This window comes from Hesperophylax consimilis, chromosome 27, assembly GCF_061612785.1.
Source record: "Hesperophylax consimilis isolate HC1 chromosome 27, BYU_Hcon_1.0, whole genome shotgun sequence".
In the NCBI taxonomy this organism is placed as follows: Eukaryota; Metazoa; Arthropoda; class Insecta; order Trichoptera; family Limnephilidae; genus Hesperophylax; species Hesperophylax consimilis.
In genome coordinates this window covers 1623843-1639792 of record NC_142862.1, presented here as the reverse complement: position 1 = coordinate 1639792, position 15950 = coordinate 1623843, and the positions used below count along the sequence as shown (strand labels likewise).

Sequence of the window (15950 nt, the reverse complement as noted above, 5' to 3'; positions counted from 1 at the left end):
GGGCGGGAACTTGCCCCTGGCCTGCTTTTGACAAGTAAATCGATATTGAAACCCAGTGGAGAAATGACACTAGCATGGACCCGTGTTCACGGATAGTCTGAATTCTCGACGAATCAGTTGAAATTTTGAAATTGGCAAAATGTTATTTAAAAAATATTATATTATAGGTAGATACTTTGACGCTTGTAAGAAATCTCCAAACAAACATTCGCAAATTTGAAAATGACACTTCAGATCAAAAGTTCTAGAGTTCATTGAACTGGAGTTACAGACAGACGGAGTTTCAACCGATATTAGTATTTTTGCTAGCGCAGACCCGTGAAAAATTATGGATGTTGTAGGATTTGTAAAGCTGAAACTATTTACAGAAAATACATTATCTCCTTTCAAAAACAAATCTTGTCAATTTTAGAGACAGTTAGAAATTTACCGTTCGAATGAATATTGTTACTAAACTTACGATAGACGAATGAATAATTCCAACCATTTTCTTTAAATTATCAAAAGCCAACTGGGTTCAAATTTCCCGCGCGCGTGAATTGATAGACGTCAAACGCCATGTTGGATTTCCACTCGGTATTGCCAGATTATTGGATTAGCCGAAGTCTTCCTATTGTGTAGTGAGAATGCGGGTAGGAACCGAATATTTTTATAGGTACCTGAACACACTACAACAATTTTAATTTTACAACTGGTTAAAGAAAAGACCATAGAAAGAATAGAATATAGCGAGAGTATATATAAGAGAAGAGACTGTAGATAGAATGGACTATAGTCAATAGAATGCATTGCCATAGAGAGAATATAAGGAATAAACCATAGAGAGAATATACTGTAGAGAAAAAAGACTACCATAGAAAATATAGACTAAGGAGAAATATTCTATAAATGATCAGAGAGAAAGATGATAGAGAGTTATACTATAAGAAGAAATACTTTAGAGAGAATAAAATGTAGAGATAAAAAGTCATAGAGATAATGGAATATACAAGGAAAATACTATAGAGAAAATATAATATTGTATAGAAAATGTAGACAGTGGGAAGAATACCATAGATATAATAAACTGGAGAGAAATACAATAGAGAGAAATAATATAGAGAGAAAGACTACAGAGAGAAAGACTAAAGAAGGAATATTATTTATGAGAAAAGGCTATAGAGATAATAGACCATATATAGTATACTATAGAGAGAAAATACCATAGAGTGAATAGACTATGGAGTTAAAGACTACAGCGAGAAAGACTATAAGGAGAAATACTAGATATACTAGATGGATAGATTTTAGTATAGAGAAAAAATTGACTATATAGAAAATGGACTCACCAGTCTTGACCTGGTATTTGAGCGTGGTGGCACAGTCCTGAACCAGCTGCTGCAGCGGAAGACCCCTCTCTGGTAGCTCCAAGTCTAACAGAGACTTCATCTCCTCAGGATGGTGGAACTCCAAAACCTACACAAATATATAAAGCGTTAGAAAACCTAAACAAGTTACCTTAATGGAACAAACATTAGCATAGCAAAGGACTTGAATCAATAGAACACATAGGTGTTATATTCTCCATTTTGCACACCTCTGAACTCTGGTTTGACTGTGCCCCTTCACAGAACTTAAAAATCAACTTTGATGAATTGTTCAAATTCTGTGAAACAACCCGTCCTAAGATCCAAGAGTCTTGAAAAGAAAATGTTTTTCATTGGCCTGTCTGTTGCCTAGTTTTAAACTCGAGTCGAAATTGTATGGATAGCACTTTATTAACCAGTTTTTAGTGACTTTCCAATGTTCGAATATTGATGGATTCCCGTATTTAAGTCGACCGCCAATTTTTTAGGCTCCCCAGGTACTGCAAGGGAGAAGTGCATCCTTTCAGAACACGGTTCATCAGTTAAAAACGAATTGATATTATGGCAATTTGATGATTTGTTTAAGCTCTGCGAAACCTATAGATTTAATAATTAATTCATATAAGACGCGATCAGTTCTAGCCCAGAAAAACAAAAGTTGTAAGTTGTGAGTCATAACTAACAACTTATGATCAAACACATCACGAACTAATTAACTCCTCTTTTTAATAATTATTTTTAGCTTTTACGTAGCCGTCTAAGGTTTAGAACAGTTGGCCAATTCATAGAAATACCTCCAGTATTAGAAACGTATGTCGATTAATAATTTATTGCATTACCGATATGAGTCTGGCTATCAACAGCGCGACCGTGCTCAGGAAATCGATATATTATCATTGTAAAATTATTGATTTCAGTGTGCTAGACCCCCTGGATGGACTCCCCATCGATGGGCTAGTGGAGATCATCAATAATTATCATCATAAACAATAATTTCTTACATTGGAAAAGTAGTTATCTTTTAGGGCCATCGAAAGGTGTTAAAAAATTTACGTTCGTCTTTCGATTTCTCAAAAGTGTGGTTGGTTTTCCCCTGTTTTTCAATGTATACAATAAATAAACCACGCAAATTACGGAAAGAAAAGACAACAGTAGAAGGCTAAAGGTCTAACCTTTTCATTCCTGTCATTGGAGTTCTTGACGTATTCAATCAGGATCTCCATGATCTTGGTAAGGAACTCCTTGGACTGAGGGAATCCATCCTCTTTCATCGGCAGGATTTCTGAAACAAAGAAAAAAAAAAAAAATTTATAAAAAAATAAACCCCTTATGAACAATTTTTTTTTACCATTATACATATATTTTTATTAATAAAAATACAAACATATTTTTCTTTTTGACTGAGGATTTAACCTTCCTCCCCAGGGAAAGACTCTTATTTTTTTAAACTTTAACCCCACACAGGAAGCCCTGAGATAAATTATTTCCTTAAGGGTCTACGTCATCTTTTGGGATGCTGTGTGGAGGTTCTTTTTTAAGGAAAAGAAGAAGAGGATGTTCTGATAAGCTAAAATGTATAAGGGTTGGGAGGAATCTAGGGATCAGTGTTGAACATATCTGATAGCTGCTGTGTACTTTTAAAATGTCTTAAAGAAAATCCCAATGGCCGAGTTGTTAGAGACGTTGGTAAGATAGAAATCCTGGTTTTGACCGTAACCTTTTAATTTTTTTTATATCTTGTTCTTTTTAGTGTTCCGTTTAGGTTTATTAGTATTATTTTCTTCTTCAATGATATATTATATCGATGAATAAAGCCTTAAAAAAAAGTTAATCCAATATAATTTTAATTATTATTTTTTTTGGTAAAGTAATGTTTAAGACAAGATTTTTTATGCATAGCACAAAGGGTAACAATTATTTTACAAGCAATAATTATTAGCCTGAAACACTCATCCACATTGAAAAATCTTCTGATAAAAGATAAATGAAGCCAACGGGACGTGAACCCGTGTCCTTTCGATTTCCGGTCGACAGCTCTGACCACTGAGCTATGGCGGCTTATCTCTTTTCCGCGAAGTAATTCAATATATACTAGTGTTTCATTCAACAATTACTGCTTGTTACATTTTTTCACCTGAAACAACTAACTTTAAAGGCATTGTAAGTGCTAACTCTCTCACTAGATGGCGTCGAGACAAATTGTCTACATTTTTTGGTGAAGATACTAGAACTTTAGTTAGTCAAATATTATTTTTTTTTTGGTAAACTAATGTTTAAGACAAGATTTTTTATGCATAGCACAAAGGGTAACAATTATTTTACAAGCAATAATTATTAGCCTGAAACACATCCACATTGAAAAATCTCCTGATAAAAGATACATCCCGTTGGCGTCATTGAAAAATCTCCTGATAAAAGATACATCCCGTTGGCGTCATGTATCTTTTATCAGGAGATTTTTCAATGTAGATGAGTGTTTCAGGCTAATAATTATTGCTTGTAAAATAATTGTTACAATATAATTTTATTTAGAAAACCGTTCATTTTCATTCTGAAAATGTTTTGATACAAATTATTTCAATTGAGAAATAAAAGCTCGTCTATCACGGAGAATAATCAGTCATTCGCTTTTCTTAAATCCCTACTTCATCTTGGTCTATCCCCAAATATACAAAAAACATATTTAAAAACAAAGACCCCTAGGATGAAGGGACAATAAATTCCTAGTAACTTTGAGTGATGTAATGTATTTATTTGTTACTTTATTACTCCGTAGTGAAAACAGTGTTTGATTCTTTTGCAGTCCTGATATTTGGGGATGTATTTTTATTACTTTTCTTGGGGCGGTAAAGTAATGTGCTCCGTATTTGTAAAGCCAGGATTATAGGCTTTTAGAGGAAAACCAGAAAAAGCTATGGTTAAGTAAGTATTTTTATAAAGAGTAGTAACTCGGTACTCACTTAGCGCCGTAGCGGCGTAGAGTCGTAGAGGCGTAGAACTAACTGTATAGGGAGTTTAGATGGAGATTGAGCAATGAGCATATCATTGTTTCGTTTTAGATTGACACAAAAATATTGATGGAATCAAATAGAAAATAATTCTAACATTCATTATATATTTATTATTTAGTTATTAATTTTCCGAAAATCGACAGTTTACATTTATTTCAGTTTGTACATAAGTATTACATAGCCAAAATAAAACCAATCATGGATTTCCTCCTTGTGACTTTACCTCTACTGAGACATCATAATAAGGAATAAGTAAATTAAATTTGTAAGAAAGGAATATGAATTCAAAAATATATACAATAGAAAAGATTATATAAAACGAAAAATTATACAACAAAACATTTATCAATACATTTATAGCCATGGAGAGAGGTTGTAGATATAAATCAAATCATAATAGAAATATAAACAATAGGGACATAAAATTATTCGCAAACCATCAGAGAAATATTCTTTTATCGACCTTTTGTATTCGGTAGGTTCGCAATTGAAAATATCCACCTTGGATAATACGCATATACATTGAAATGATTGCATGGTCTGTTCAGGCAAGAATTCTGCATAGAATTCGTTTAAATTTTCATTTATTATCGTTTATAATTCTTTTTTTTTGACTCTTGAAGGTAGTACAAGTCAATGCAATATTTAATTTTTATTTTTAAGTCAGTAGGTGTCATACACACAAATACAAAATCGGATGGGTATAATATTACATATCTATAAGTTTACATTACATGGCTTCAAATACATTGGGGGAGATCTTTGTAAGCAGAAATAAAACAAAGATTACAGACAGAAAGAAAGGAATTAATTTATGGAGGATCGATAAAAATTAAACCGTAAAAAAACAACTGTTCGTGTCTTCAAAATTTTTGTCTGCATGTGTGTTCGTGATTGCCTTCAAAGTTCGTTATGCATTGTTATTAACAACGAGTCTATCTGCAGAGTTTCAGTTCGATCTAGTCTCGGTAAGTGGGTTACTTTCCACTTCCAAGATTTGCATTCATTCATTACCGAAAACAAAAGTGAAGTTTAAATAGGGTATTTTTTTACATTAACTCCACACAGGAGGTCCGAGGAAAATAATTTCTTTCAGGGCCTGTGTCTTTTTGGGTCTTTTTGAGGAGCGGAAGAGTTAAAGATTTGCAGGAGGGTGGAAACACGGAAGCCGGCAAATCTTTCCACAGCCCAGCTGCGGAACTAAGGAACGAGTCGTAGAAAAGACCCGTTCTCATGTGACAAATTTCAACCGTGTATGTGTACATATGCTTGGCGTGCGTTGTGTTTCCCGACATGGCGAGGGGACCAATGACGTGGACCAATGAAGCGGAAATTACCCACTTTCCACCACTCGATCGAGCTGAAACTCTGCAGAAAGACTCGTAGTCGATGACAGTTCATTTTATCACATTTTCGTGGCAATAACGTACACACAAGCAGACATATACGTATTTCTCTGAAATCTGAAGACATTACAACAGTTAATATAGAAAATAAATTTCGATTCTACCATTATCGGTAATTGGCGAGGTAGAGTTGTCGACTCCGGTTCCTAGGTATGAAGGTTCAATCATCAGTCAAACCAAAACATATATAAAAAAAATAAAATTTGAGGTTTTACTCAATAAAGTTATTCCGAAAAATAAATAAATAACAAAACATATATTTTGAAGTTTTAAAAGACAATTTACAAAACTGTTTTATATCATTTTTAAAGGACAGTCTCTCGAAAGTTGTCACAAATGATTAATGTTTCATGATTTAGTAAAGGTACTTAGTTGTAGTACGAATCGCGCACCAGCTGTGAACATTCTAATACACTGTCAGTTTGTAGATTGGGTAACCCTCATCAAAACCTCCCATAAACTTTCAGATGGGCACGAGTTTTACACGTAGCTTCTCGTAGCAATCAATTGTCTGCTTTATACAGCGGTATATGATAATATACTATTTATTTAATACGTTTAAAACATTGTTTCATGTGACAGCCGCCAACAAAATATGTCAACTTTTAATAATCTCTACGTTAGGCATTATCTCTTGACAATTATACATTCGTGTCGACCTACTTATACAGAGGAGCGTTCCGCTATATAATAAATTTTAGCCTTGAGCGATAGAAAACTTTTAAGCTTTCGGTTTTTAAATTTAAAAAAATCATGTGTCTGAATTTTATTACGGAGATATATATGTCCAAAGAAGCGAATCTAGCAGTCCACAATGTAGTGCTAGTATGGAAATGAGGTATGTAACTGACAGAGGAAGAATGAAAGTAGACAGAACGCTGTAGAAATGAGATCTCTGAGGCGTATGTGTGGTAAAACCATGTATGATCGTGTGAGAAATGTGGAGATCCGCAAAGAGTGCAAGGCTGATAAAAGCGTAATGAGTAAGATCAAGAAAGGGACGCCTAGATGATTTGGAAAGTCGAGGATGCCCGAGAAAGATATGACACGATCAAGTGAATCAGATACTCGAGTCGGGCCATGTCAAGAGTCAGAATAATAGAAGAATATGTACGATACGATGTATGAATGTGAATGAGGCAAGAAGTGTGTGCCAAGACCGAGTTGTTTGGTGGTCCGTCCTCTCTGCCTCCCCCTGCGGGGAAACAGCGTGGTGGTTAGTTAGTTAGTATTAGAGAGCCATTGAATGTAATAATAATAATAATAATTGGATGACTTTTATAGCGCCGTTTTTGTGTAAAATCTCCTCAAGGGCGCTGTACAAACTTATAATACATTTCTACAGTGATCTATATAATTACTTAACTATTTATGGAGATAAGTATTTATGGAGTACCTATATATTTTGACCGCTTATCTCATATATTTAAGATTCATAAAAGAATCGTTAAATTTATAAACGCATAAATTCGTTTTACCAACTTCAAGCATATTAAATATAATGACTTATGTGTGTTGTCTATGGCCTAGTTGATAATCATAGATATAAATTTAAATTCGAACATGATTTTTTTATATGTAATCGCAAGATCAATGATTTGTAAGAAAACATATTTCAATAATTAAGGTTAGTAACATGTCAATAACAAACAATTAAGAAGAGATGAGAGACATCACTTCTTATATCGTGAAACTAATAAGTTGGAAACTTTTGAAATAATTCCAATAAATGTTTTAAAATATCTTTTTAATTTTACCACATTTTGGCCAGCGGGAGCTCGCGAGTGTTTACAAATTGGTCAAAATATGGCCAAAAACGCTCCAGTTGAGTATCATATTTGTAGGCACAATCTAAATATCAAGCATCATTTTCTTGGTCGAGGGTTTTCGACTAGCCATCCGGAAGTCGCTGGTTCAAATCCAGGGTGCGCAAGTAAATTTTATTTGATTAATTTGTGTTACTTCACAAATTACTCATTTAAAATAATATGTATTATATTTGGGCACGTTTCAGAGTAGAAGATACTCTTAGTATCTACCTGGTGTAAGACCACCATTCAGAATTGAAACGGCTTTGCTCGTGTTTGGTGACCAGATCTGAATAGCCAGGTACTTCCTCACCTCCTTCACCTCAACATTACCTTCAGCCTGGCAACATACCCCAATTGGGATGCCATAGTCTCACTGGCTACAGGGAGCAGTTGGAACTTATTTAAGTGTGTCATTATTCTGTATAGTAGCTGAAATTGAAAACACAAATTTAATGTTTACAACATTACACCAATATCATTCATTATGTTTGAAGGCTGATAAATATTTGAAAAAAGGTTTTTACAATATTTGATATAATATATTGGACACATATGATTGAAAGTATTATTTCATTTATTACTTCAATTATGTGAAGGTGCTGACATAAAAAAATCTCGATTACAACTTTCACAGATCTTAAAAAATAATTTTTAAATTGTTCAAATTCTGTGTTTATCTGTTCAGTTTTAAAAATATCCTCTTTGTTCCTTGCCTTCGCTAAGTAAAAATAAATAAGTTCATCTGATAAATAGTGTTCCAAAGCAAGCTGTCAAAGCAAACACTTGTATCAATATAATGATCAAGGTCACCCCTCTTTAATAAGGTCGATGGTACTATTCCAGGATTAGTCCTGCATAGGGTGACCATAAAAAACTAGTCCTCTGAGCTAGGCGATCCAAAGAGCCGGAAGACTAGAATATTAATATAATATCTATAAAGATATCAAGATTTGGTTCAAAAGGTCTGGATTAAAATTTAGAATAATTGCTGATCATTTTCAGAGATTCTAAAATGGAGAAGGGCTCTGTGAGGTGAACATAACTATAAATTTAGTATTATCTTGCGCACTGCAGTAGGGTTTAGTTATAAATCTATTTTTTTGTTAAATGCTATAAATTAAGCCGAAGAATGAAAGATCTCTCGCCTGTGAAAATTCACCATTGTACTTAATGGCAGAGACTTTAATATAATTCTTCTATCTGGTCCTCTCACTACATTGAAAAAAAATGAACCTAAATTTCTAAGATTTATTAACTATATCTCGGTGTACCAATAGAAACTATAAATTACAAGCGCTTGATGAAAGAATCAAAATTATTAAAATTCTCAAAAACAAGACTTGTTTTCAACTTGACCTTTATTTTGAAATTTGTTAGTGTGATGTTTGGTAATAAGTTGGGTATTCAAGCGATAGATGGCACCAGTCAGAAAGCTTACTCCAGAGTCCGACAGATGTCGCTAGAGTGTAGCAATTGCCTGTGGCCATTATTGCCATACAACAAGCTTCTAGAAACAGAGAATTACCAACCCTCGGGTAATGAACAATGTAGCTTAATCCAGACTTATTTATTGTAACGTAAATAAACGCAATTATAGTAAAATAACCTTTTACTTTTCACAAGAATTCCCAACTGCAAGTTAAACTAGAGATATAACACTTAGTGAAATTAAAGACAGCCCTGATCTAATCACCTTCAATATACCACCTACAAGGAATTTTTTTCTGAATTGTAGCTACAATCAGGACTGGGTTGGCAATACTTTTACAGAAATAGCAGACGTGTTCAACTGCACGGAATAAAGTTACAAGAAGGCTTTAATAACATTCCTGGATAATAATAATAATGAAGGTTCTGAATGGGTTCTATATAATTTTAATAGCAAATTTTACTTCATGATTACTGTTCCACTAAATTAGTGTGTATTGTCATATGTCTCTAAAAACCCGTTTGGGCGTAAAATAAAAAAAAAAAAATTAAAACAATATAAATGTAATTTATAAACACTTTGCGAAAACCCTGTTCAATCGAATCTCCCATGCCTATGAACCTATCACACGTTGGACAGTGCTGTAATTTCTCTCCATGCCAGCTGAAGCTAATCCCTTGTCCGGGGGATACGAACATTAAAGCCTACTTAAATAAGGGTCTGTTTGGTAAATACTCAATCCTCACTGTTCTAACTTTCACCCACTTTGATAAGGGTAGTTATTACGTCTCTTTTTACCTGACTCATTTATTTGTTGTTTAACACGGAAAATAACCAGATTAAGTTTGAAAAATAAGACACTGTTGTGAAGGACAACTGTAGGATCGCAGAAGTAATATATGGAGGAATATAGTATAATGCTGTTCTGTTTTTATGTTTATTGGAATAATATAGCAGAATCAAATTTTATGTACATTACTTAAACGGCTTAGAGGCAATCCAAGTACAATACATAAACGGACCAGACCCAAGGCGAACCAGACAACTACTCAATATGGACAGAAACTCACTGAGGGAACTGGTAGGACTAGTAACGGGACACTGCCATCTCAGGAGACACATGCAACTGTTGGGAGTGGAAAACATCAATAGATGCAGGAAATGTGAAGAGGATGAAGACACTCTAATTCACCTTTGGTGCCAATGTCCCGCTCTGTTGGGAACAAGGATCAGATACCTGGGAAGACACATTGTAGAACCAGAAGACATAGCCACATATGAACTGTATGTAAACCGTCTCCGCTCTATATAAATAAATAAATATATAAAACAGCTTAAGAGACTAAATCTGAATAGTTTAATACTTTCTATATCTTTAAATTGTTTTTCCAGTCATTAAAAAAACGTTACTTCTGAATACGTCATAAAACAAATTGAGGATCTAATCCAACTGCTCCCAACCGTCTGTAGGCATTGAGACAATAACATCCCCGATGTTATGAGGCTGAAGATAGTGATAGGGGAAGTAGACAGGGAAGAGGAAGATGTGGAAGTATCTAGCTATTAAGGTCTAGTCAACGAACAACAAAGTCATTTTAACATTTCGATTCTGAACGGTGGTACTGGATGATACCAGGTACGACAAATGGTGGTACTGGACGGTACTGAGGGTATCTACCATTCTGGAACGTGGCGAAAGTATACTTTTTAATTTTATTTTAAGTCAATTTATTATGAAACAATGAAAATAATTAAATATAATTTACTTATGCACGCCGGGATATGAATCCGCGACTTCTGGTTTACTAGTCGAGAGCCTTACTTATGTCGTAGCTCCTTGGCTTTGGATAATTGAAACTGGGTAACATACAAAAAGAGCTGTTTTTATAAATTGCTGGAAATAGTTTAAAGAACCATACGCTATATGGTTTGGGATGGTCCGATGCTCTGTATGCATGTTGTAAACATTGCACCCTAAATTTTAAGTTTAGACTTTCGAAATTCAATACTTCGATTGTAAGAAAGCACTATGAAACAATACACGATTCTTCAATGGTGAAAACCAGAGATGAAGAAACAGTAGTAATTATGTGTGAAAAAAATATCTCCTATATATATAAAAGAATTCAGGGTATTAAAATATTGGATTTCTTTTAAAACGCGTACATGAACACTATTTTATTGAAAACTGCAAGCCAAAACACCATTATTTTCCCATCGATTTTCCGAAAACCCACCCTCCCGATATATTCCCGTAGAGAGACTGGCACTGAGAGAGAAAAATTGCGTTTATATCATGAGCCAATCCAGGAGGATCTAGTGCCTTATTTCAACTGACAAAACGGGGATTTGGACCTAATCCTGATGCAGGAGCACACAACCCTGTGTTACATTTATACATTTCTGATTTTAAAAAAAATTAAACTCTTCAAAAAAAACATTTTCTGAAATCAGCCGAAGAAAATATTTCCATAATTTTCTATATTATAATGTACAGTCAATTTAGTTTTATTTCAGCATATTTAATTAATTTTCATTCATGATTTTACGCAACACTAGCGCAAACCCTTGAATATTCACGGAATAGAGTTTAAAAATGAAGCAAAATAAATTATTAAAATTTTAAATACACATTTGGCGCGGCCGAGAATCGAACTACCATTTGGAGGACAACTATACTGACTATTATACCTCCAACTAATGTAGGAACAGCGACATAAATTCAATATTTATAAACTGAGATTCATTATATAAGAATTTTGTACATTTTTGTTTTAGGATGTTGCCTACTAAAGTCACATAAAAATTAATAAATGGACGTTTATTTTTTATCATATAAATAATGTTTTTTAAATGTGATTTAACGGTTAATATTTCTAGAGGCAAAATTTAATTTATTAATTGTTCTTAAATTCATTTAAAACATTGTTGTTTTGAGTTATTACGGATGGCCTCTGTGATAATTTATTAATTGTCAATAATAAATTCATAATTTATTAATTATAAATAATATATTCATAAATATAAATAATTATTCACACTTTATTAATTATAAACAATATATTCATAAATATAAATAATTATTCACACTTTATTAATTATAAACAATATATTCATTATTAATAAATTATAAACAATATATTTATAATTATTGATTTTATATTATTTATTAATTATAAATAATATATGATATATTTGAGGCGCGTTCCAGAGTAATAGATATTTTCAGAATAGCTCCGGTTAAAAATCTCCATTTGGCATATCGAAACGTCGATTGAAATAACTTTAGCCATGTTTGGTGATCAGATTTGATCTACCAAATACTTTCCCAACATCCTTTTCCCCAACAAATGCCACTCCATACTCCATACCACTTTCAGCCTTACAATGTATCATTTGCAATTGAAACTCTTGTGCGATATCTATTATTATTAGGATTATTACGATTTGACAGTGGTAGCAATCACGAACATGCAAACTCTGGCGGGATAAAAAGGTAGTATTCAACATCGCCACCCTCATGAATCGGAACCGAAACGTAACAAAAAAAAATGTGGATAAATTAAATGCCAAGTGGTTGAATTCAAACAGGGCTTCCCTAGGCTCAGTCAATAATTCATTTTGGTGCATCACCGTTCAAATATTATTATTTTAAACCTAAATGTTGTCGACCCCTACTATAGACAACCGGCAGAATACTTAACAGATATTTATGGCAGGGATTCTAAACTAATTTTTCATTTATTTACATTTACAGATGCAATGGGTTTGGGGGCTTTGCGGTGCTAGTATTTCCCATTATGCTTCTTTTCTATTACTGGAAATAATATACTGCTTTTCTTCTATAGAGCTGTGATAAAAAACGAAATATTTTTAAATTTCTCGACGAGTGTAATTATTTTTATTTCGATTCGTAAATATATATTTATATATTTTTAATATGTTTAACCCGTAAGAGTCTTAAATACTCCCAATCGTCTGGAGCTAGTGAAACTATGGCATACCAATTGGAGTATGTTGTGAAGCTGTGGTGAGGAGGGGAAAGAGATGATGAAGAGGAAGAGGGGTGGGGGGAGTTAAAAGGCTATCCAGATCTGGTCATCAAACATGGCTGAAGCCATTTCGAGCAACGTTTCAATTCTAAATGTTTGTCTCTGTGGAGTGTCTTGAACTCTATTACTACTCGGCTTCTTCCGAGTTACATTGACATTAAATGTGGAGCTTTATTGGATAAGATATAGAAATTTATGGAATAACGCTTCATAGCTCATGATGAAGTTGATATTGTGAGCTGAAAATTACCGCCGGGAAGTTTGTAATGTTTCATAAAAATAGATTTTTTTGTTAAAATTTTTGAAAGGCGGAAACTTTGTTTTTTGGGACTCCCATTCATTTAGGTAGCAGCGTCTCACAGAAAAACGTTTTGAAAGGGCGATATACGAGTAGCTGTTACTTTTATTAATCATTCTGAACTTACCGTTTAACGGTTTTTGCTTTTTCTAAAACTAATTTCTGTTTTATACTCTAGGGATTATTTGATATTATAATGTCGTAATTCGTTTAATTAGGACTACCTACCCAATTTAATATATTGGTTCCGTGTCTAAATCCATAGGATGTTAAAATACATAGTATGTTAAAATTGTCAATGTACCAAACATATAATTTCCCAATAATTTTTTTAGTATTTATTTTATTCACGTCTAAGCGCTTCGAGTATCTTCGTTAAATGAAGAGGGTAATTCCGACACATTTAGTGCTACCCTATTGGGAATGGTTACAACCCTTAATCGCCTTTAATTAATTCCCCACCGAGGGGAGGATTGATGTAGCAGTGAAGCAGAGGGTGGCATAGGCTCTACACCTACACTGTAGGGGGTACCGCAGGGCTCAGGCCTGGGACCACTACTGTTCAGGCTTTATAAGAAATTCGATACACTTTAGATAAGTAAGCGCCAATGGTGTTTTATGATCAATGTAAAATTACAGATTGATCACAAATCATTGGATAATTATTTTTATTATACAGTTTCTTAGTTTTCGACCACAAATCGAGGCAAATATACATTTTTTGGTAGGTAAATTAATTTTATTTGGCAGTTATTCATACAGAGTAGGTCCATACATGCTTTAGATATGGCGCATTCCTCATGTTGTAGACTAAAAAGCAATAATAATAATTATTGTTGGAATTATTTTTCTAACCTTTAACAGCACAACCTTTTACTGTTTCAACAAAACGACGAACGCATGTAGCGAAAAATATATAGGTATACTTACACTATAAATGAACAATTGCAAGCAATAGTTTGCAGTGAATTCTATGTGTATTCCATATCACCAAATGACAAAAGTATTAAAATATTGCGCAAGCTTATTCAGTCTCGTCTGCTAGGTCTTTAAATGTTAAACACGCATCTGACAATAGCATCCAACGTACAAAAATGACTTTAATGTGTATGGGTATAATGTACGGAATAGGATAGCAGCCTCCGTGGTCGAGGGGTGAGGCTCTCGACAAGCAAGCTGGAAGTTCTATTATTTTACAATTTAAACTTAATAATATATAGTATTCCTGAGGCACGTTCCAGAATGGAAGATACTTTCACTATCGAATGGTGTAAGACCACCATTCAGAATCAAAACGTTACTACAGAATTGAAATGGCTTTAACAGTGTTTGGTGACAGGATCTGAATACCCAAGTACTCCCCCACCTTCGTCTTCCGCATCTCGATTCAGTCCCCACTACCTTCAACCTCACAACATACCCCGATTAGGGATGCCATAGTCTCATTGGCTCCAAACGGTTGGGAGCAGTTGGGACTCTTGTGCGGATTCACATAAAAAAAACCCTATTACGAATCAATCGGATTGTTACTGACGGTTAGTCGAATTACTAAAACATTGTATTATTGTATTTTTTTCGGTTACCTATTTATTTTGTAATTGCATCTGGTTCGCTAGCCTAGATTTGCTAGATTTGCATATTTGATATCAGATAGCTAGGTAGAGATACCTATACATATTGCCCAGCATCCCTTATACAAGAAGTTACCGACTGCCCAGTGGAGGTATCAGTATACAGAGGAAAACGAAATAGGTAGGAGTATACAAAGCAAAATTTAGCAGGAACGAAACTAAGCTAGACCAACTTAGGTATTATTTTTTTTAAATGATAAACTAACGTTTATAAGACAAGGTTTTATGCATAGCATAAAGGATAACAAATAATTATAAGCAATAATTAGTCATCCGAAATACTAATACAAATTGAAAATATCTCCCGAGTAAAAATAAATGCCGCCGACGGGAATTGAACCCGTGCCTTCTGATGTCCGGTCAAATGTCTCGACGCCATCTAGTGAGAAATTTAGCACTAACAAAGCCTTTCCTACAAAAATAAAGTGTTTTTACTGGTGAAAAAAATATAATAAGCAGTAATCAATAAATTAAATGAAGACCTACAAAATATAGCGAAATGGCTGAAATTAAACAAATTAAAACTGAATGTCAACAAAACAAAATATATGGAAATAGGCAACAAAACGCATAACACAGAATTAAAATTGACAATTAATGACGAAAAAATTGAAAAAGTAAATGAAATTAAGTACCTGGGTGTGATACTAGATTCAAAACTAACTTTCGCAGCAAATTTTGAATATGTGCTAAAGAAGGTATCTAAAAAAGTCAATTTTCTTAGAAGATTAAGAAATAAACTAAATGGAATCACTACAGAGCTGATTTATAAAACTATAGTTGCTCCACATTTAGATTATTGCTCTACTATGTTGTATTTGGCCAATGAAGGAAACTTGAACAAGCTAGATGTTATACAGAATAGAGCTATGAGATGTATACTAGGAAAAAGAAAATACGCAAGCATAGATCAAATGAGAGAAAAGCTAAATTGGATTTCTATAAAAAAGAGACTATTATTTAATG

General features: G+C 33.6%; 1 protein-coding gene across 1 annotated transcript in view; it reads right to left on the bottom strand.

Moving 5' to 3' along the window:
• The window catches only part of Gad1 (glutamate decarboxylase), a 106152-nt gene that overhangs the window by 68790 nt on the left and 21412 nt on the right, over window positions 1-15950 (bottom strand). The window contains exons 4-5 of the mRNA XM_089648164.1: window positions 2519-2628; window positions 1329-1455 (exon numbers count right to left, since the gene is read on the bottom strand). Coding sequence (XP_089504290.1) covers window positions 1329-1455; window positions 2519-2628 — 237 coding nt within the window. The remainder of the gene's footprint in view (window positions 1-1328; window positions 1456-2518; window positions 2629-15950) is intronic.